The 24,035-nt window shown below is 38.6% G+C and overlaps 1 protein-coding gene and 1 long non-coding RNA gene across 6 annotated transcripts in view; one reads left to right on the forward strand and one right to left on the reverse strand.

Annotated features, from left to right (window-relative positions):
• SLC35D2 (solute carrier family 35 member D2) lies at positions 1–23,628 on the reverse strand. 3 transcript variants are annotated; one of them, XM_063422616.1, is made up of 12 exons: positions 23,158–23,626; positions 20,361–20,394; positions 18,690–18,776; positions 15,841–15,908; positions 13,389–13,460; positions 11,003–11,071; positions 9,869–9,971; positions 7,759–7,851; positions 5,362–5,429; positions 4,537–4,615; positions 2,703–2,785; positions 1–2,095 (listed from the first exon to the last, which is right to left on the reverse strand). In XM_063422616.1, exons 1-12 carry the CDS (start codon positions 23,295–23,297, stop codon positions 1,993–1,995), a joined length of 999 nt encoding a protein of 332 aa, XP_063278686.1. In that variant the 5' UTR covers positions 23,298–23,626; the 3' UTR covers positions 1–1,992. The 3 variants fall into 3 exon arrangements, with proteins under 3 accessions (XP_063278686.1, XP_063278688.1, XP_063278687.1); XM_063422618.1 differs by lacking the exon at positions 20,361–20,394 and having other exon boundaries at positions 23,158–23,283; XM_063422617.1 differs by lacking the exons at positions 11,003–11,071; positions 13,389–13,460 and having other exon boundaries at positions 23,158–23,628.
• LOC134564036 (uncharacterized) overlaps positions 22,681–24,035 on the forward strand; it is a 6,649-nt gene continuing 5,294 nt past the window's right edge. For 2 of the 3 annotated variants that reach the window (XR_010083456.1, XR_010083457.1), the window contains exon 1: positions 22,681–23,193. This is a non-coding gene — a long non-coding RNA (uncharacterized LOC134564036). The remainder of the gene's footprint in view (positions 23,194–24,035) is intronic. The other variant, XR_010083458.1, reaches the window with a different exon arrangement.

The raw sequence follows: 24,035 nt of genomic DNA on the forward strand, positions 1-24,035 counted from the left end.
TTAAAACTGTAATCTGTATCATTTATTTATAAAAGGTACAGCAAAATATAATTAATGAATTATATGCATATGTTAGGTGTTCCTTTGTGGGAACTACACCTTATTTAGCAGATGCCTTTGTGTGTCCATCAGTATTGCACTTTAATGGCACTCATACTGATTTCATAATTAATGAAAACCTTCCAATACCTTGTCTCATGGCAGAGAGTTAAGGTTCAGTAATTGGAATTGTAGAGGTAGAGATGATCTGAAGAAAGAGGAAGCTTATAAAATAATACACTCAAAAATATTGAAGGTTTTTAAGCATAAAGGAAAACTTTAAAAACAGAATATCACCAAAAAATATTTGCAGCAACACTTTCCCTCCAAAGGTGTTCAGCAGATAGAAAATGAAAGTCACATTCTCAGCCAGCTGTGAGAAAATGGATAGTTCAGATTTCTCTTCTCACTTTGACTGTGCCTTTAAATGGCACTTCTAGCATCTGCAGTCACTGCTCCTCTTGTCATTCAAATCCATACAGTCCTGAAGCTTCTGGTGTGAGTTACCCATGTGTTTCTCAGATCTAATTCAGACTGGTTATTGATGTGCTACACACAGAGTAATGCTTTTCAGATTCTCTTAGATGTATTTTAATTCAAGTGAGGATCAAATAAATCATTAGACCACCCTGGTTCCATGTCAAAGTATTTCAAATTCTTCTTTTGATTTGATTATTTTCAAAAATCTTGGCTCATGCTCACAGGGAATTGAGAGCTTCAAAAAGATTAATTTCTCTGCTGTCTTCCAACACTTCAGCGCTCTTATCACATTTTCAAAGGTTAACATTTTATCCTCAGATACACAGGTAAGCATTATCAAGTATTTTCAAAGAAGGAAATATAGATACAGGTGTTACTGAAATATAGATATGGGTGTTATTGTCCCACCACTCAGATAACTCAGACCATCAGTCTGGGCCTCTTAACCGCTGTACCAGCGGTGCCTGCTCTAGTAATCCCCAGCCTCATTATGATTCCTTGGTTAGAAACTGAAAGCATAAACCAGATAAGCTTTTACTGTCTATATAGGACACAACAGGACACTAGCAATTTCTCCTTATTTAAACACAAGTCAGTCTTCCACATATCTGTTTCCCTTCCCAACTATATTTGTACATAGTAGCACCACTTCTCTGCAGCAAGGTGGCTACAGACAAAATGTGAGAGGAGGGGACTGTGATATAAAAAGAAAAATGTACCTTAACAAAAGCAGACTTGTTGGTAGTGGCTCACAAACACACACACAAAATCTTTAAATATTAAAAAAACCCCTGTCATTTCCCTACTCCCCATGATTTGCTGCAAAGCAAATGGCTCATTTATAACAACAATGACAATGGTGTGATTGAGGATGAGAGAAACACAGAGAGAATGCCTACACAATGTACACACACAGACATAGTCTGAATTTTTTAGTTGACACTTACACAGGGAACAATCTGGGGGCAAATATCCTCTTTGTCCCATATGTTCTGTATCACTTACCCAAGAGCAAATACATGTGAAAAATAAATCTGAACCAATAGGATCTTTCATCTCCTCACTGATATCAAGGATTGCATGTGGCATAAGGCAATGGTGAATCAAGCCTCATGATCTTTACAGGGAGTTTTGCCTCAAGAAACTACTGGCAGTCACTGAAACAGAACTCAAAAGATCTTGCTGAAATAGCACCCAAGCACAGGTAAATGCAGAAATTTACAACTTCAGATTTGCTCATAGAATTCCTTCCTATAAAACAGCTTGCAAAGTAAAAAAAGCTAAAATCAAACTAGTTTGCATGTAAAAAATGTTCAAGAATATTTCTGAGCCTGTGAATTGTGTGCAGGATGGTGACAACTGAGGTAGACTTTTTGCTGTTGTTCCAAGTATGTTCCAGCATGTATTTATTTAAGGTCTTGGCAATGCTAAATAAACATGTATCTTCAGTCTCTTTCAAGGCAGGCACTTTGTCTAACTCTTTGACACTGGACGTGCATTCTCTTCATCCCCAGGTTGCGTAGGCTTGCTGTTTCCTCTTAATGTTAAAAATGAGTATCTCAGTCCTCCTGCCATACTAAAGAAAAGAGAATGAACAGTGGTGTCAAAGATATCTGATGTTATTTCATAGGGACATACCTTTCCTTCTGAAAGGCAAAAGAATACCAGCTATCATGAACTAGGAGTGCCTGTAATCCATCTAAGGAAGCAGTCCCGAGCAGACAAAGATCAATTACCAGTTGCCCACATAGATTCATACACGCAAATGATCATCTCTAAGGACAGAAAGTAACAACTCAGAAGTCAGAACTTATATTCAATGGCCACAACTCATTCAGTCAGTGTTACCACTTCGCACACCACACCGGCCTTTTACTTGAAAGCCTTGCAGCTCAGAACTGTTGCTCATAACAAAAGAAAAAAGAACCGATTCAATTCTAAACAGTAAAACTACAGGCATAATTCCACAATTAGGCTTTACCACAGTAAGATTTAATATCTGAAAACAGACATGAAAAGACATAATTAACTGTAATGAACTTTACATCCTGAGGCAGTGCTTCTTCAGGCCAAAAGTTTCAAACTACATCACCCAAATTAGTCCAATCAAATGAAACATAAAACTAGAGCTCTCTGAGAAATTTTCAGCTTTAATAAATAAAGGCTTTTCAAGTTTCACTTACCAAATATTTAGCCCTAAAAAGTTTAACATGGAGAATATGTAATCTCCACCAATCAACATTCCAATGTAAGCAATGGATATATTCTGCAAGGAAACAAAAGCCATGCATCTATTTAAGTCAGATTTCATCTCCATGAATACAAATGATATCAACTAATACACTTTTCTAAGGAAATAGCTATACTGTGTTGCTGACTCTAAAATCAACCTTTAAATTCATTTCATGGTATGTTAGCCTTATGGGTAATGTAGCAATGAAAAGAATAATAAAATCAGTATGTTTTCTGAAGGTATACAATGCACAGTAGCTTTCTAGGGGGAAAAAAAAAGCACTATTTGATATTGGATAAAATGGAGCTAGGGCCACCTTTTGAAATGTATTTCTTTATCATCTTTGGAATTCAAATCCCATTTCTTAGAAGTGGTGGGTTCTCCAGTATAAAAATTATGTCTTAAAGTTACAGTAAAACTTAAAAACTTCATTAATTTTCCAACTAAATTTGCACTGAAATCACTAGGAACAGGTTCAAGACAGGCACAGTTTAAAGTTAAAGATTCTACCTCCCACCCACCTGCATCACGTTTTGGAAAAATAGACCCCTAAACATATGTAGAAGTGTGTGATCATTTTACCAACACTTTGTTGCTTTCAATTGTTTTAGCAGCTAGTCTGTACAATGACATCTGTCTCTACCAGTCTCTAACAGAGACTGCTGCATCATAACTTGCTTCTCAACTTTAAAGCTGTTCAAAGTATGCCAAAGACAATTACAGCTTAGAAAATATAATTAGTCTTGCCCCGACTTAATGGTTTGATGCAGACATACAAAATTTAAAGTAATACTTTCAGGGCCACAAAATGAAAACTACTAGATTAATGTTGCAGCTTTCAAAAAAAGGATGCATGAAGAGAAGCATCACCTTCCTTTTGGAGATTTTGTTATGGCAAAGGTATTCTTTTCCTTAGTCATGGAAGGAAGCATTTTCAGTACTGTTATTTCTGTGCCTAAGCTAGTTTGAATTCTGAAAATGTTTTGCCCACAGCAGAGTAAGTTTTATCTTTACTAATGCTCTTTCAGCTTTACAGTTCTGTGCTTCTCTCCAAACTGGCTTACAAAAAAATACATGGGCAGTCAGAGATGTTCCTAGACATGCTGTCCTCATCACTACAAAGCAAGAGGCATGGTTTTAAATTAAAGTGGGTTAAAGAAAACAGACTGTAAGGACACTGGGCCCATTTCTTAAGACATGCATATTTTGGTGTTGATCAAATTGACCACAATTTGTACAACCCAAAATTAAATAATTTGTTCAACTAGAACACAAGTTCTCACACAGAGGCTGAGACCTTTAACCATAAAGCACACTCCATACTTCAGCTTATTCATTATTCTGTATCTATGAAAGCCCTATGTATCAGCTGCAAAGGAAATTAGTTTAGCCCAAGGCAAAAGCAAGTTAGTCCCAATCAGTTTGCCTGGATTTGCATCAGGGCATCTTGGCTAACACACAATAACCCAATAAACAACAGAGGCAAGGGATAGTGCCTGATGAAATGTGGCTAAATGTACATATTTTAATTAAAACTGTTCCGGTGTATCTCATAGGAGAAATAAAAATAGATCAATACTAACAATGCTTTCTGGAACATAACTGACTTTCAGTGCAAGAGAACAGGCCACTTTGTGCTGTGACCTTTTTTGGCACAAGCAGTGTCTCAATATTAGCCCTCATTTTGAGTTTCCACGTTAAAGTAGAATCAAGAACACTGCTGAGCCAGTGTTCTATCCTATCTATTTGAGCATTTATATTCCCTCTTTGCGTCCATAACTCACCTTGATGGCACCAACTACTGTTGTTGTGAGTGCAGAATTATAATGACTGCACAGGACAGTAGAATACATCAAGAGAAACCTAAACAAAGGAGAAAAATTTATAAATTCCTCCCAGGAAACGAAGAAGTTTAGCAATACTTCAAGATGTTCAACATTTTCTGAATCAGTATTTTCTGGGATCTATAATCCCCCCTGTTTCAAACCCTTATAAAAGAATTTCTGTGCATCTCTATTTTAAGTTAATGATGTGGACATACAGAATATTCAAAATATATGTTAAAATATGCTACTTGAGCTGTAGCAGAGTCATCCCTTTTCTCTGTGCTGTTTATATGTCAGTATTTGAAGTTAGTTTAACCCCTTGATTAGGACATGGAAGGGAAGAACAGGATGCACCTCATTCTTCCTTTGACTCTGCAGTTTCAACAGGACCAAAGCATTGTTTCATTCCTTTTAAGTCTCCCACACTCTCCCGTAGCTGCTTTAAAGAACAAACACACTGAAACAGTTCCTATACTCAAGGACTTATATGCTATTAACTGCAAAAAGTTAGATAATCAGAAGAGACAGACAGAAGAGGCAGTACAAAGCTAAATGTCATGCTGTTCAGCCCTGTACTGTGAGGTCAAAAATCCAGACAGTACTGAACAGTTATTTACACCATTAGAAATAATTAAAAGTCAAGACATAACTCTTGGGGAAAAACAATTCAAAGTTCAATTTTCTTTGAACTTTAACATAACTTTTAAGTGAGTCTTACATTTGAGATTTGCAATTTGAAACACTGTCATGAAAACAACCTGCTTGATTCCCCCATGTCCTTACCCCAACAAGCAGGAAAGAATAAATTGAAAGACAAATAAAAAATTTGTCCAGTGCTGGAAATGTGTTGCCTATTAAAGAAAGAGAGATAGAATTATGTGGTATATAATCAACTGTAAACACATATAAAATGTACTTAATATGAAAATATGTAAATTCACAAAATATGTTTAATTCATACCAAAATTATGAACCATTTATACTACTTCTGGAAACAGTTTAATGCATCTAACTTGAGAGACAACAGGACGACAGCACCCATGATACACATACTTGTAACATGTAGAGCAGTGTAGATACACAAGTGCACACTGTAAATAATGAATATAAACAAAATACAGAAAACTGTGTTTTGGTATTTACTGACAGATACTAACACTGTGAATAATAACACATAATAAATAGTGTTGATGTGAGACAGACAGAAACAGCAAATACATAAATAATTTCCTCTAAATCTCTTCCACATCACAGATTCATTCATTAGCAGCTTTCAAGGGCCAAGCCTGCCCTTTTGAGCATTACTAAGGTAACTCAACAACTAAGATCAGTGAAAAGGCTCAATTACTTTGAAATGTCCTCCCTAGTGATGTGCAGCAAACAAACACACAGTGCCACACAGTCACCAAGAAATATGTCACAGATTCTTTTCCATCTCTAGTAACTCCTGGATATACCTCATTTTAATGCGTTCATTTACACTTGCTGCGTAAGCACCAAATTCAGCTAAGGCTGAACACATCCCTGAGAAACAGAATAAAGGTGGTTAGTCCACACTGAGCTGCAGCCAGCTGAGCCTCTGCCATATCAAGTAATAGGTAAAAGGGATCTTGAGCAGCTCCGCCCTGATAGAATTGTGCTGGTGTGCAACAACAAACTGCAGAGTATAACAGAAAGCCATTCTGGGGCTTCCTTCCTCTTAGATTGCTTCATGCTTTCCTGCCCTCACAGTGAGCCAGCTGGTGAAGGAGAAATGAGTAACCCAGACATTCACTCACAAACTGCAATCTCTACAAGATTACAGAATAGCGAGGGCAGTAGAAGCACGTCCCTATCACATAGATGTGGTACTGATGTTTTGACTTCACAGGAAAAGGTATATGCTGTGACAAGTCAAGGCAAGAAGCTCTGCCAGGGTAAAAACTAGTCTGAAATATGTTCAGTACAAGGGTTATCTACAATCATTTGCTGACTTGTCATCAGTATTTTTCCATTTTCTCTGTTTTCTCTGTGATTTGATTTCTGTGTGGACACTGACACAGAAATTTCAGTCACTGACACTGATCTGCATCATTTAAAAGGACTTTTATTATTAAGTGACCAAATTAATGCGATGCACAGCAAGCACGATGTATTTCTCTAATACATATTTATTCTCTGCAGATAATTGAGAATTAAGTTGTTTACAGCAAAGCAGCCAGTGGGCACAACACACACCTTATTTTCCCCTAAAGAAAATCTAGCAACAAGGTAAACTTCTCTGACCAGGTCTCTCAAAATGTCTCCAACCCTGTGTGCTGGAATAGCAGTTGAAATCTTACAGCTATACAAATTTGGACCCCTTTTCCAAGATAGACAGTAGCTGCATTTTCCTAAACTGGCACAAGGTCATGCTGGACTGATGACATAAAGAAATTTTACATTCACAGCAGACCTAATTCCAGCACTTTCAGAGAATCTTATTTTTTCTGCTTAAAGCAGTATTCAGGAACACAATGGCAAAATCATGAGTTCAGGGAACAACAACATATAACAAAGAACATGGCAATGATTTATTGAACCCTCCAAAGAATTTTCTGTTGCAAATATAAAACATTTCTAGAAAGGAATATGAGTGACTAGACTCATTTTACTATTAAGAAAAAGGCAAACCAATCTGTGAGGGAGACAGAAAAAACTTCTGGTCTGATACTTTATGTATCTGGACATACTGCCTATGGATATTATATTAGGATTACCTGGGGAGAGTCTTGCTCTCATTCTATGAGAAAGCAAAACGTAGGTTACCAAACTAGATTGAGACTAAACAGAAATCTGCCTTGGACATCAAAATGAGAGAAGGACTGGAAATTATCTGTATAGTTGCAATCACATTTTAGAGCATGTGGCAAATCACACAGTGCAGCTGGATTCTCAAACATTTGTTCTAGCTAGGAGTCCCCAAATGTATGTTAGTTCATAGACAGAGACTCAAATAAGGACTATCACATAAATTCAGCTTCTTCGTCAGTGAATAATCACCTGTAAAGGACAAGTCCAACTCACACTTTTCAAACACTAATCACTAACACAGATGTAGGATTACCTCTTCAGAAATAAACAGAAAGCCCCTCCCACTCCCCAAATGAAATCCAAACAAAATGACATTATCAGTCTGATATATCCAATATTGCTACTTACCTGCTGAAAGTCTCCAGTAGAAAAGCTAATAATAACTGTTGGAATCACCATGAAACAAGCATTATAAAACAGGACACCATATTTTCCCAACTCCTGTGAAAAATGAAACATGGTGGTTTGGCATTAAAAGCCATTTGGGAGAAAAATACTACATGTAATTCTGGTAATTCTTCTGACATTATTGTCAGTGAGTAAACAGAATAGAACACATCTCAGTTTAAAATACAAACTTGCAAGACTTGGATTCAGTGTTTCATACTAACCTGAATTTCCACCTCAGCCACTTTGTGCACTCAGCAGAGCATTACTGCTCTGCCATACCTTGGGCACTTTCTATACAACACCAGGAAATTTCAAAAGCACTAGTCCAAAACTGCTTTGTGTTAATTTTACAAAAGTCACTGCCTGGCCAAGGAATTACCCAGTCCTTCTACTGCAAATCAACCATGAAAACATATAATAGGAAAATGAATGAAGTTTGACTCATAGATAAAGCTCATAGCAATCACTGGTAATCGATTATGGAACTTGAGGGTTGCCATATAACCTGTGAGTTAACATGCTTGACACAAAGGCAGAAGATTAAGAGAATGAAAAAAATAGCCTTCCCTTCCTCCAGATTCAGCCATGCTGCTTGGAAAATCTCTCCAGCCTATCTCTTCCCCTGTATTTTGCAGAAAATTGTGAAGCTGTTAAGTGCTGCTCATAAATAAAAATGCAGTCTGGAATCAACTAAGATATCTAAGATAATTAAAGGACATATATTTCTGCTGTACAAAGTGGACCACAGAAGACAGAAACCATACCTCTATCCAAGACTGCTTTTTGCTATGGCTCAGTATGTTTCATGGCACTACATTTGAAGAGCAGCCTGACCAACATTTACGTAAGCAATATGTATCAACATATCATCTAATTCCTTCCCACACCTGCCTTTGCTGCAGACTTGTTTATAGATAACAAAAAAAGACTATAGTTACAGAGGTTATGACTCAGGCTGGACAGTTCTCTGTTTATTTTACACAAACCTCACATAAAGTGTGTTTCTAGTCAAAAAATCATTGTCCCTACATAAATATATACCAAATTTAGAGGTAAACTGTTTGCTCATGGTCTGCATTTTTTTTTTTTAGTAACTGCAAACTCTGCCTAAAAGAAATGGGAGAAAACAAAATACACCGTTTGCTTACCAAAGCCTGGCCAGAGATACAAATAACATTTTTTTCCAGGCTGTTCTGTATTAAGAATGCATATATCAACTGAAACGTGAAAGTAAATGAAGTTATTTGAGTTCATAATGGTAAGTACATAAAAGTTATATAATAAGTAGATGTCCTGGGGTGACTTTATGATGATGAACTGTATCCCCATTTGTCTGTTTAGCCCAGAAATAAGTTTTGTGTCTTTAGAACTAGATCTGAGAGTAAAGCGGGGGGAAAGGAGAAGCAGTGGAATGTCTAAGGTGACTGTATTCAAAAACATAAAGAAAGATAAGAGCTTCAGCTCTGTCTCTCTTGGTGTGTGTTATCTGCAGCACAGACAGAAGGCTGGAGAGAGCTCGCCTTTGCTTTTTGGCTAATTTTTCACCAGCTGAGGCAGAGAAGTTTCCCAGACTGTCGCTTTTCTTTTTCTTGGAACTGATCAGCCCTGCTCTGGATTGAAAACCCAGAAAAACAATGGGACCTCACACTTGTGGCCCACTGGGGCCCAGGATGCAGCATTTTCCAGTGGTGGAGGGACGGATAAGAGACTGAGCAAGCAAAACTATCCCCCATGAAAGGACTTTCTGAATTTGCCATCTCTTCAGAACAGTGAGAGGTTTTATTGTTTAACATTATTAATTGTAAATGGAATTATTAATTGAATTATTAAATAAATATTAATACTTTTTTTTTCTGCTTGTGAATACTTTGCTTGGTAAATAAACTTTTTTTTCCACTTTTCTTGAAGGAAGTTTATCTCCGAACGTAATGGGAAGGACCACTTGAATTTGCTTTCTAGAGGGATGCCTTTGGAGGTTTCCTCCCTCAATTTGCCCTAAACCAGGACAGTATCCCACTGTCATCATATTGTCATAATGCTAAATCAAATCTAATAGCTCCACAGTTACCTTTGGATCAATTTTCTGCTTTGTATAAACTCCATTTGCTGCTGTGAAGATATCATTTAGCAACACAAAGATGTAACCCTCCAGATTGAAAGACAGGTCAGACCTGGGAAAGAAAGAAATACAATATTGTAAATAAGGAAAATAGCAATGCATTGCATTACCTTGCTTACCAGGATGAATATTGTGAATGAGAATATGAGAATCCCATGAACTCTCCAGTCACAGGTTTTGCTTCAAGCTTTCTTTGTAAGTCAGAGTACATTACATTTCTCCAGTCACACATCAGAGACTTCCTAATACTCAGTGTGAAAGTGGCAGGAAATGTTCAGTTTTCCTTCAGAGAAATATTCATTCCACCCATCTCAACCCTGACAACTAGTCCAATTAGAACTGAATATACTTACCTATTTCTTTTACTAAAAAAGTGGCTAGGGAATAAAATCCAACTGTTTTTTACAGTCAGAACAGACATATTGTCATCCTTTCGATTTCAACTAGTTACCTCACTAATACAGGGTAGTTCATCTGATAGGACATCACTCTATCTGGGTCACATCACATGGAAATTGTTTACCCTTGTTCATAGCAAAGCCAGGAAACAACAAACAAAACATTACCTTTCCAGTTAGGTAAATGAATGTTCAAACAGAAAACAGAGGACAACAGCTTATGAGTGCTTTGTGAACATTATCTTACAATGGAACGTATTAAAAAAAAAAAAGGGCTTTTAATGATTAAAGAAATTATACACTGCCTAACTCCATATTTGACAACCAAAATATCAGTCTTTCTATCCAGAACATGAATATATTTTTCCAAGATTATTAAAATACACTGATACCATGAAATAAAAACAACATTCCTCACACAGTTGTAACTTGCTTCACTTATGATCCTGCAAACATGGAAAACCTAGATGTGGAAAAAGACACACCCAAAGACTGTCAGCAGGAATTAGGCTTTTTGCTTTATATAACTGCATTTCCCTGTCATGTTAGTGGAGAGATTTTCCAAATCAACTTTATCCAGAGTAACTGATCTCAACTTAGGTTTACTTGGAGCTAAACAAGGAAAAAGTCTTTCTGCTGTCCCTCCCCTCATAATATGGCTTCATATGAGAAATTAAAACCTTACCCAGCGGCTATGAAAGCCCCAAGAATGATGGCAAATACGCTGACTATAATATTCAGTGGGTACCGTTTCCTGTAGGCAAAAATTGAAACAGTTCACATTTTCATTATTTGAAGTGGAGATTAAATGGTTGTCTGCCTGAAAACTTTCAAAGCAATTAATAGTCACAGAACATTTAACAGGAGAGCAAAGTCTTGACAACCTTACAGAAACAAGATGACTGCCCATGTGCCACGCTGTCAGACCTTGGCCCTGAGAAGCAAGATTGAAAAAGCACTGTGAGCACTCTCTTACTAAACAATGATAACACTAAAGATAAAAGGTTCAAAGTAACAGCACAGAACCAAACAAATTTAATGTGTATTGATATTCAGAGTAGACATATTTCAGTGTCTTCTGGCAGTCCAATAGAGCAAAATCATTGTACATCTCTTATGCAGTTTTTCATATCACACTTGTTGAGGAAGATGTTATACAGCACACTGTTTGGATTATTTTTAAATAGCTATTTGTTTTGAACTCAAATGGAAACTTTGTACTTGAAAGGGAAAACCTGGTGCTTATGACATTCTTTACTACCACATCAGTGCTGCCACAGAGTAGTAAAAAGCATACTGTAAACCTATTAAAAGGTTTTTCTGTCTACACTATTTGGAAACATCATTTTTGCATCATACTACAATATGTCTTACAGATACTCCCCTAGTCCTTACTCTGTCAAGATAGACAGAGAGAGAAGATTCATCAAAACAAAATGTACAATGCTCTTTAAAAAATGCTCTTGAAGAAATCCTATGTGTAAAGAAGCACATCTGCGGACCACTGTCCCAACAATAGAGCTGAGCAGATTCTAGATAAATCAGGCTTTGATCATAATGACTCTCAAGAGTGACAACCCAAACCTTGATTGTTTCAAAAATCCTGACATAAGCCTGCACAGACTCTCTAGAGTCCTTTCATTTTCAGCCCTGAAGAAATACAGTGTGTCAGCCTGCACCAATACAGCATTTTCCTCCCAAGCTTTCCTTTGGTTAGGATGTTACTTGCACTCATAGACCACCTTGCTGTTCTTCAGCTGAGCACTTACGATAATCTCAATGACTGACTTTTTTTTTTCACTTGCTTGTGGGAATCTTCAGGTCAACAGATTACAGCAAGTTTTGCTTTCCCTGGGTGGAGCTAAAACTACAAAAGAATTCCAGAGTATCTCCAAATATGAATCACATTGATCAGTTAATTGCTGCATCAGCCAAAAGGAGATGACAGTTTACTTGGGGGCTTTTTTGCGTTTTTAGCTTTCCTCTGACCATCACTCTCATGTTGCCTGGGTTCAGCTTCAGCAAGCTGCTTTTCTCCTTGTGAGTTCATCTTGTGAGTCCAGCGCCAGCCATGTGGATAGAGCTGTGAAGTTCTAAACAAAGTATGATGTATTTATACTCCTGTTCCTCCAACTCAGTACTATTGAAATTAGAGATCCTGAACAGCTAGCATATCTGTCACCCTGGTTTTTCTGAGTTTTTCTAAAGCCTTCTACTTGTTCATAAGATGCAGTCAGTTCTTTAGTTTCTGTACAATATTAGGAGCAATTTTTCAAGTTCTCACATCTTGGAACGTAAACAAAACTTCTTGTTTCTGTTCACTGTCCTTTGTTTACATATTTCTAGCCTGACAATAATGTTGGTTGACAGCTGGACTGGCCATTGGGGTGAAGGGGTAGTAACCCCAGAAGCCAATCTATAACCAGACCCAGATATGTATAAAAACTAAAGAACTAAACAGGCTCGCCCTCTTTTTGGGGAGCAGCTCTGCACTGCAGACCTCTTGCCTCTACTTATTCTGCATGTCGGTTCCACACATATCCTTCTTAATTTCTCATGAAAAATAATATAGATGTCTGTAAGTAAGGAATTTTCTGATCTAACAACTGGTAGATACCATTTTGCTTCATTAAATGTTTTCAGACTTGACTCAGACAGTTACTCTGTATAAGCAGGCTGCCATGCTATCAGCATTCTTTGGAGATATAAGGATCTGTCTGTTTGAAGCAGTTCACAGTTTAGGAGCCTCCAAGACAAGACACAAACATAACCACAGAAAGTGTCTGAGTGTCTGCTGCCCTAAAAGCCATGTAACAGTCTGGAGAAAGAGATATGAAAATGAAGGAAAGTTGATTTTTTTCCCTCTCTTCACTAAAATGTATATATCTATGCCTTCGAAAAAGCTACATAAATAATTTTCTTTGCTTTTCTCTATTAGTACATAAAAATCACTCTTTCAATATTCTGATGAGATAACAGAAGTAATGTGTTTGATATGATCTAAAATAAAGGTATCTTAAATGAAAAACAAAACAAAAACACAACCCCAAAAACAAACAAAAAAGGATCACCCAAGTATGATGATTTCCAGCAGTAAAGTAAGTGGAATGGTAAACTTCCTGAGCACTGTAAACATCGGCAAACTGTCAAAAAAAAAAAATCCAAGTATAGTATCAGATGAACAGTATTCTTTATTCTAACTCTTATTTTACTAACCCAGGGGATGGATCAGTTAGTCCAGCAATAAGCAACCAAAACATACACCAAATCATTTAGTACATACATAAAAATGTCAGTCTGACATTAGATGTACATTAGAAAACCAAATAATTGAAAGATAGAAAGCTTTACCAATTTGTAAATCAGTGCAAATTGCCTATGTTCTGAAGGACAGTCTGCATTACTGAAATGGAATAGAGTAGGTATTTTCTACCTAGCATAACCCTTATGAAGTAATTCTTTCTGCAAAATGGGCAGAGTTAAATAAAAATTATTTCTATTGTAAACTTAAGAGGAGAGAATGAACCTGTCTCTGAAAACACGTAACATAAATAAAATACAAAATATGTTTAGTAAACAAGTTGTACTTTGAAAAAAGTAAAATAACTCCATGACCAAAAAAATAGAGGAAATACAAGAAACATGAAAGGTGAGACCAGCTGCAACTACCATACAAACTTTTAGCAACATATTGTTGATCTTCATGAAGTAATGCAGTTGGAAGCCTTTCTGGTTGAGAAAACACTTGTATCTGACATTTTGTAAATGTGACAGCATGGCCATATGGACCAATTAATCCCCTGCTTAAGATAATTATTAACAACTGCATTAATAAATGATACAATTCCTAACACAATGTTTAATATCTTTACAACAGATATTTTGAATCTATGCATAGGATCATCTTCACCTTCCAGATAACCCAAACAAGGTGGAGAATTCAATGATGTAAACAAGTGATATATATTGAAACAAAAGGCAAGGTAACAAAATTTTAATGGTAGAAACACTGCAGGCATTTTAAAGTTTCTGTAACAAAAATTAGTTACAAGTAGTAAATCTAAAAGAAGTATATCAGTCACAGGAGACAGGGAAGGTGCATTTATATACCCTATGAAACATTTAAATTTACAGTCAGAGAAAAGGGAAAGAAAAAGCCAAATTTTGCAGTTTTGAAACTACTTGCATATTCACAATGGCTTAAGTGCTACTTAGCACTTAAAGCACAGTACTGCCTAAGTCTTTATGTCTGTTTCAGTGGAACAGCTTGAGAACACATTCAATAAAGAGTTGCAGAATCAGGCATCTAGTGTTCATAGCTAGAGAACATTAATTCTATAGGTAAAAAGAAATGTAAGCAAATTAAAAGTAATACATTGGGGGACCTCGTCACTCTCTACAACTCCCTGAAAGGAGGGTATAATGAGGTGAGGGCAGGTCTCTTCTACTGTGCCTGCAGTGAGAGCATCAGAACAAATGGCCTTCAGATGAGACAGGGGAGAATCAGATGAGACATTAGAAAAAAATTGTCACTGTTAGTAGGATGATCAGGCGTTAGAGTGGGTTGTCCAGGGAGGTGGTGGAGTTACCATCCCTGAAGGTGTTTGGATCTTCACTGGGTGATAAGGTTACTGGTGCATCGTTTCAGTGGCAGTGCTGGGTTGACAGTTGGACTGGATGATCTTAAAGGTCTTTTCCAACCCTGATGATTTTATGATTCTGTGGCTCTATTTTCTTTCCTAGCATCTGCCTCATAGTTACGAAATGCACACAAACCTGCAAATCTTGTTCTGATTTAGCTTAGTCCCAAACCCTCAAGAGCCTGCAATGACATAAAACCCCCACAACAACTGTAGTGCTTTATCCTCCAGTCCTGGTGTAGACATCATGCTTCTGTGCTCATCTTCCACAGAAAATGTGGTCATTTATTCTATTACAGCACGTCTGCATTACTTACACCTTTTTAGCACTAGCATGGAAGCAACTCTCAGGGGTCTACGCTTACAGGCACATGGGAGTCAAGGCACCCTTCAGCAGTGCTCCCTGACAACCTGCTTTTGGCACTCAGCAGGCCTAGGCCACCACCACCACCCCACTACACAGCAGTTTTTTCATCTCTTGGTGATTTCTAAATATCTGCCATGACATCGTGGCACAAATATTTTCCTTATGCTTCTTTCTTCAGAAACACCTTACAGTTTTCTGGTTAAGACACCCAGGAAAAGCTGGATGCTTGGGTGTGTGGCGAAAGTGTAAGGACTTTCATGGTCACATAGGTATATTGTGATTTTATGTCAGTAGAGGCCTGGCTAAGCTCCCCTTAAAGGAAGCAGACAACTTGTAAACTGATCACATGTTTGGGTAAAAATGTCATAACTGTACCAGGGGTTTAGACAGGCAGGCAGGCAGACACCACAGGGATTTAAGACTCTAGACAATGCTCTTCTTTAGTGTTTCTTTTCTACCCCACAAGAGAAAAGGGTAAAATCCAAACAGTCTACTTATAACTTCTACTTACTGTACCTGAGTTTGCTGGTACTTGATAATCCACTTAAGTGGTTTCCAACATAAATCAGAGGCAGAGGAAACAACTGTGATAAAATTAAAAGATTCATCTCAGATTATTTTGTTTAGAAGTACTGTTGAGAAACTTTACTTGATAAAATTTGATACCTGTCATATCAGATGCTCTTCTATCAAGAAAGAGGGTTTTTTTAACAGGAAAAATATGTAACTATGCTGCAAACTCATGTGCAGCTCCCATTTATGTGACTGGTCATGACCACAGCTTCACTGACGTCATTAAAAGAGTTGTAACCTACCACTAATGAGACTTAGAATGCATTTATAGTAAATGTTAATCACTTTTATTCTAGTTACTATAATCTTCAGATTAATACCCATTTTAACATTTAATTTTAGATGTAAAAGTAATATTAACAGCAGTAGCTAAATAAGCAAGTGAAGAGGTGGAATAAAAGTTAATAAACTGTAAGTATGCTGTGCTTCTCTATGTACTCCACATATATTTGTACAGCTGGAAGTTATAACATTTTAGATCTACCCAGAAAATTATGCTATGTGAGATACTAGAAAGGAAAGGTAAGTAATTATGAGTAAATTAAAATTTGCTTCTAGCAAAGAGGCTGACTTGCACAGAAACATATGGTCCATAACACAATACAGAGAAACAATAATGGGAACTTCAGAACCTTAAGAAAATATACAAGAAGACATGGCTCCTTAAAATAATCAGCTGCAATTCAAAGTCATTAATTTTCTTGTTACAGAAAAAAAATACAGTATCACAAAATGGGTAAGGTTGGAATTTGCAGAAGATTTAAACCAACCAAAGTAATCAATGGGGAAAAAGGCAGTGTGTACATTTGGTCCCACTCGCTATCAGTCAAGAGGGGCTGAAATGGCAGAAAGACATAACAGAACCTCTATCCTAATGTGTAATAATTGCTCTTGTTTCTGCCCTGTTACACAAGGACACTTTAAAGGACACTAACGTCAAATGCTATACATTCTTAAAACTTTGTCTGCTGGAAAAGCATACCAAGGAGTGGGGTGTATTTTACTGATGTTAAAAATTCTGCGTTTCTTTCACAGCAAGAGAGAAAAAATTGTGAAGTAAAAGTTAATTGATAATCAACTGAAGTTAACTTTTAAGTGAAAGTCATAGTAAAAGTAAACAGGATGATAAAGTAAGCAGGAGTATGAATAACAATAAATATTCAGCATGTTGACATATGTTTGCAAAAATTTTGTAATGTTCTATTTCATCTGCAGACTTTTATTTAGAACATTTTGATTCATTTAATTTATAGGCTGAAAACAGAGCAGATATTATATTATCTTTCCTCTGAAATTCATTCCATTGTAAAGATAAAATTACAACCTCCAGCACAACAACAGAGATCAGTGAATCATTTACTTGAAAGGGGTCAGCAACTTCAAAGCTTGGTCACTAAAATAAGCATTTTGCTACTTCAAAACTCTAGCTGAATGCACTGAAGATATAAACCAGTTGAGGAGTGAAAAGTAATGATTATCTTAGTGTCAATGCAAAAGTTGAAAAAAGGATAAGGAGTTGGCCTAAGTGTTCCTTAAAAAGTAGAGAAATCAACAATGAGCAATCCAGCCAACTAACTACTATTCGTCAAATCCAGCACTACAAATAATATGCGAGTTCTGGAAGCTAAAATTCTGACTGCTCCCATCCTATCCAGTGAAGTCTTCCTAACAACAGATATTATTAGGATAAAGAAAATGTGTGTTGTATTTTTTAATGCCTTTGTACATAAGTTTAAGTGAAGACAACAGCAGAGAGGGAACAAAGTAGGACTTGGGAGGAAAAAACTCCAAGAGGACTTGGAGGGAAAAAACATCTCAAGGTCTCAATAAGTTGTTTATACAACTGGAATAAAAAAGGATTGTCCATTTTAGGAATGATACTACAGAGTTTCCTCCAAGACTTGTACATGTAGCAATGCCAATTCAATTATTTCAACATACATTAAGAATAAACATATCTGTGAGACATTCATTATAAACCTCATACTGGTGGTAAGACAAGGCTCTGCAATAAAGATGCGGACCTAGAAACTATACTATCTGAGCCCTGCAGCAGGGCTGGGAACACTCCCTGTGTTCTGGAGCAAAGACAACATCAGGCTAATGCATAAAAAAATCCACTCCAGCAACATTGCATAGGTGCAGAAACGTTCAAGGATCATTGCTGTAGATGATGTAGGAACATCATAGTTCCCACAATGAGGTAAGAGGAGGTCCTCTCACATTTTTTCTGTCCTGCCTCCTTAGACCATACACATTTAAGGTCTGTATGATGCAGCTAGTCGCTACAGCATTTTCAGTGGGCATTATTTTAACCCCTCCTATGGAACTAAATCTTATACTGGGAGTCAGCTGTTGTTCCAGTTTCTCATCTATCACATTATTTTTCTATTATTTTATCACATGCTCCATTCATATTTCCAAGAAGCCTTTCTCTCTTCATTCTGTGTTCAAAAATCTTTCACAAACACACATCTCCCATTGATTCAACAGAGAGATATAGCCAGAAAACCTTTCATGAATATGAAAGAGTTCATCCAGCTGTATAAAGGTAAAGCACCCTTTGCATGTGTTGCACAACAAAATGGCACCAGATTTCTCTGAAAACAGAGTTTATAGCTCAAACCACAACACTGCAAAGAAAACTATCAAATCCATTTTAAAATGAAACAATGATACAAATAATCCCATTTGAAAAAGAAATGCAAATATTTTTCCTGTCTCCATAAGCAAGAATGCTACTATAAGAAGTAACTCTTTCCTATGAATACCAGGACATATATGATCCTTACCTTCACAGGTATACTTTTGTCAAAATCAGGGAAGTGAACAATCTTATTTAGTTTTGACACATACAAGATAAGTATAGTGGCTGCCATCTAAACAAAAAGAAAAAACAAGAAGTCATGTAAGAGCAAAATTGTAATGTATGAATGAAAAAACTTCTTTAAGGACTAAATCTTTATACAAATTTGACAAATGCTAGGTTTTACGTATTTCTCTAAAAGAACAGCACAGAAATGCAGCTAACAAATTGAAATAATTTTGCTCTTATCAATTTTGCCAGCTATTCATTTAAAAGAAAAATACACACATATACTTTACTATCCTGAAGAAAACTAGTGGCACCCTGTGAAACAATGCATTGAGAACGAGCTGAGAAAATAAAACAAGACACAATCCCAGATAAACCAAGAAATTTTTACTCAGAGAATTGTTTAGTCTGCAGAACCATTCCTAAAACTTTTTTTTGGTAATGTAAGATGGAAGTTGGGCATTGATCAGTCTGTTGACAAAATGAGAAAGAAAGTATGCAGACAGAATGAAGAAAAATATCTGTGCAATCATACACTGAAAGTGCTAATGCTGTCCCCAGGGAGTCAAAACAAAGGGTGAAATTTTCCTAACACAAAAATACAGTCATTGACTATCTAGAGGATGTGGTGGAGTCATGTTCTGCAGACTAAAGCATTATACCATATCGTATGCACTGTGATGCAGTGTTCAGGAAAATCTTGGAAGGATCAATCAGCAAAAAAAATGGAAATGTCATTACATCTTAGATTCTGCACAGAAAAAATCTGCATCAAGACATGAATTATTGCCACATTTTCTAGCTTTTCACTGAAGCATCTGTGGTTCCCTGAGCAGTCTGGATGTGTAAAACTCTCCCTCTCTACCACATCACAAAGTCTTCACAAGCTGTTTAACTCTCTCTAGCACCTAACAGCAGAGATATCAGACTTGAGGTACTTGCTTTTCAATTCTTCCTCACTACCCCCTGCTGTGCATCCTTGGCAGAAAGCAAATTCTCTATAAAATGTATTCGCCTAAGCAACACTTGCTTCAAGGGTCAATATTCACTAATGATCCTTCTGCTGTGACACATTCTTCTTTATAGACCTGGTCCACAAGCATTTGAACTTTGGTTTTATTACAATGCCTCCTAACAACAAAAATAATAAAAAACATTTCTGCTGCAATACTGCAACAACCCATGGGCAAATAAAGCAAGAAAAAAAATCAAAATTTTGCACTGGTCCTACTGCAAAACTCCTGGGAAGTGGGGAGAAATTTATGAGGAAATACATGGTTTGGTTACAAACAGGGAAATACGTTTGCACGTAGTCCCCAAAGGCTCAAGGACCCTCACAGAATGTACGTACTTGCTAGAAAAAAGCTGGACAGTTTTGAAGGCCAGATTCCTTAATTACTGAACTTTACAAGGAGAAATAAATGGCATTCCTGTCTTTTACATTACGCTCTCCAGGCAATAATTTTGACTCAAGCTCAAAGTTGCCTGTCTTCAATGAAACCAATTACAGCTCCTTATAGTGTATCTAATCCAGAAGACAAGCAGTTCACTAGAACTGTGAATTTGCCTCCTAAAATCTACCTCTATTACCACTAGTTTAACTTACAAAATAATTAATACTTTTAGTATGCTTTACTTGTGAACATACCTGTCCAATTCCAAGAAACATTGGTGATGGGAAGCTGAAAAGCATGAACAGGTATTTAGTACTGAGAATGAAAAGAAATAATTACAAAAATAAAAAAGTCTAAGTTTAATACCAAAGTCAACAATTAAACATGAGGATGACTGGCCTGTGTTTCAGAAGAGCTCAGGACTATATTTACTGTAGCAGTAATATTTTATTTCTGCAGCCCAATACTACAGCCAAGGCACAGCTGATCAGTTCTGAACTGCTAGTTGTTTGGGGGATACTCATAAGTGAAGGCAACACACTTAGAGAACTCTTAATGTGTCGTTTCCTGAGTAGCTTCACATACATATTTGAATCCTGAGATCGGATAGCAACTTAAACCTCTTGCACTTGCCCTAACATGGAAGCTTATCTCTACAGTCCAAACATACCAGCAATATGTTTTTGTCAAAATCAAGTTCTTAGGTAAATATTGTAGAAACATCTTTTTTCTACTAAATCAGCTTTGTTCCTACTATAACCCTTTGGTTGGCATTTGCTGAAAGTATGGCTAGAATCATTGAATGGTTTAGGCTGGAAGGAATCTTAAAGGTCATCTAGTTCCAAACCCTCTGCCATGGGCAGGGACACCTTCCACTACTTCAGGTTGTTCAAAACCCCATGCAGACTGGTCTTGAGCACCTCTAGGGATGAGGAGTCCACAACCTGTCTGGACAACTTACTCCAGTGCCTCATCACTCTCACAGTAAAGAATTTCTTCCTAATATCAATCTAGACCTGCCCCCTTTCAGCTTAAGGCCATTTCCCTTTCTCCTAGGCCTTCTGAAACTTCTCAAGCTCTTCCCTTTAGGTACTGAAAAACCACAATAAGATCTTCCTGGAATCTTCTCCAGGCTGAAAACCCTGTCTCTCCCAGCCTGTCTTCACAGGAGAGGTGCTGTCATCCTGTAATCACTGCTACTGTGATTAGTGGCCTCCTCTGGACTAGTTCCAACAGGTCTGTGTCTTCCTTGTGTTGGGGAGCCTGAGATCTGGATGCATTATTACAGGTGGAGTCTCATCAGACCAGGGGCACAGAATCGCCTCCACATCCACACCTCTTCTGATGCAGCCCAGGTGGTTTGATTTCTGAGCTGCAAGCACACAGAGTGCTGCTTCATATTCAGCTTTTTGTCCACAAACACCCCCAAGTTCTTCTCCCCAGGGAGATTTCAACCCGTTCTCTGTGCAGACTGTATTTGTGCCTGGGATTGCCTCCATCCAGGTGCAGGACCTCATACTTGGTCTTGTTGAACTCCATGAGGTTTGCAGAAACTGTTGTACTCCTACTTGGTGTGGTGGGAAATGTACATCTCAAATTAACACAACTGGGCTGGGAACAAAGCATCAACAAAAGAAACAAACATATTGAATCACAACAGGAAGGCCATAAGAGCATTACAGACCTAACACAGAGTTAGGAGCAACCGATAGCAAAAGAGATTCAGGGAAACAGAAGTATCAAGGACAGGAAAAACATAAGAAACAACAGGCCCTCAATCTATAATCATATGATGCCTAAACCGCCTTTTGTTTAGTATTTACAGCTAGTCTTTATGAAGACGGAAAGTTTGCTATCTGTACTACACATATTTCTCCAGACATCTGTGATTTGCAGAGGCTTAAATATTTCCAGCAATGCTGTAAGGTCTTAATACAAATCTTAGGCTTACTGATGGACATACTGCACTTGATTATCTCACACAGGTGTGCTAGATGTATGCCAGGGACTTGCAGGGAGCTGCAGTTTGTAGGATAAAAACCACTATAAAAAAATTCTCAACTTGCACCAGGTACAGTTTATGAGATATTAAATACAGCTGCTATATGTGCTATATAGCACTGTTCAAATAGCACTGAATGTTAGAAAATGACGACAAGTTTGGTTTTTAAACTTTCTCTTCATTTTGTTTTTTCTTTTACTTATTTTGACTCAAGATGAGCCAAATCACAGCAAAAACAGAGCAAAGATTTTAAGTAAAACATATTAATGGTGAGAAAAATGGAAACCACAGGACAATCATAGAATCATAGACTATACTGAGTCAGAAGGGACCCACAAGGATGACTGAAGTCCAACAAGTACAAATCGAGATGGGAAAAGTATGACTTGGGGATGAATGCTCAAGTTCCTCTATTCCCCACAGCTGCAAGACTAAGAGTAAAATGCAAAGTGTAAGATGTATTTAAATTTTACTGCAGTTTAATTTAACTGCGGTTAATCCTGTTGCTTTACACAACAGCATAAAATGGTAATTATCACCATGATTCCCATGTCGGAATTAGCACCATCAAGTCAAGGACGGAGTCCTTCAGTGTTATTATCATTAAGCCATTTTATGAGGTTTGCTTTTCGTTTCTGGCTACCCCAGAAAACAAAGATGCTGGAAGGAAGATACTGTTCGGCAGGGACAGTTAGGGGACACACTGTTTCCCTCACGGGTGTGTGAGTTGGTGGGATGCCCTGGGAATAGCGAAAAGACCCCGAGGAAAAGACGGGCGCTATCGGAACCGTGCCTGCCGTCGGGCGATGCTGCAGAACAGGTACATCTTGGGCACAAGTGGGGTCTGGAACTGAAGAAACCAGCCCGGCTCCACCACCTGGCTGCCCGGGATCCGAGCTGCACGGACGCCCGTGGGTGACGCCAACGGGAAGAAGGCGAACCGGAGCGGGAGGGCTTCTCCGCCGGGCAGGGACAGCCTGGCATCGCCCGGCACCGGCTGTACCAGCACCCGCCGGTGGGAGGGCCGCCCGCTCTGCCCCGGCGCTCACCTGTAGGCGCTGAGGAGCGCCTTGTTGACCAGCACGGTGAGGAAGGAGCACGTCCCGTAGAAGAGCGCCGAGAGCACCCTGGGAAGTGCCGGGGTCGCGGCGGCGTCCGCCTCCTCCCCCGCGGCCTGCGCGGCGCTCATGGCGGCGGCAAGCAGGCCCGCGCCGCGGCCGGCACCGCGGCCGCCGCTCCTCCTCCTCCTTTTCCCCGGCCCGTCCCCGAGCGGCGGCACCGGGTCCCGGGCGCGGCGGCCCGGCGGGCGGGTCTGGAGCGGGACCGCGCCTCTGCTGCGGGGGGCGCTGCCGCCGCCAGGGCCGGGGCGCCGCGGCAGCGCGGCCTGCGGGGCTCGGCGGGGCCGGCACCGCGCGGGGCCTCCGGAGACCCGGGCCCGCCAGCGGCCCCCGAGCGGCAGCCCGGCCCCTGCCCGCGGTAACCACCCCGCCGTGGTGTTCACCCGGGCCGGTGGCACAGCGGCGCAGACGGCAGGAGCAGGGCTGCAGCCAGCCCTTAGCACCCCCAGAGCTCCGGGCTGCGCACGGAGGGACGGACTCTCACAAGTTTCTCAAACTCTTACAAACGCCCTAGGGAATTTGCCTCGGGTGGCTTAACTTGTGTCAAATTTCAAGGGACAGGGAAAACAAACACTTTCAAACCTTCTCTGCAACAAGTCGGGCTGTCAGAAACGAGGAAGAGGCTGGGTAATTAATAATTACCAAACGACACACATTACACCTGAAAATTAAATCAAGTTTTTATTCAAAGCATCTATTAGAATGACAGCACATCAACTCTTCTGCTTTTAACTCATGCCAAACTACAACTTAAATCTTTCAAAGCACTGAACAATTTCTTGTGTGTAATCACTTAATGAAACAAAAAG

Source organism: Prinia subflava, chromosome Z (genome assembly GCF_021018805.1).
Source record: "Prinia subflava isolate CZ2003 ecotype Zambia chromosome Z, Cam_Psub_1.2, whole genome shotgun sequence".
Classification (NCBI taxonomy): Eukaryota; Metazoa; Chordata; class Aves; order Passeriformes; family Cisticolidae; genus Prinia; species Prinia subflava.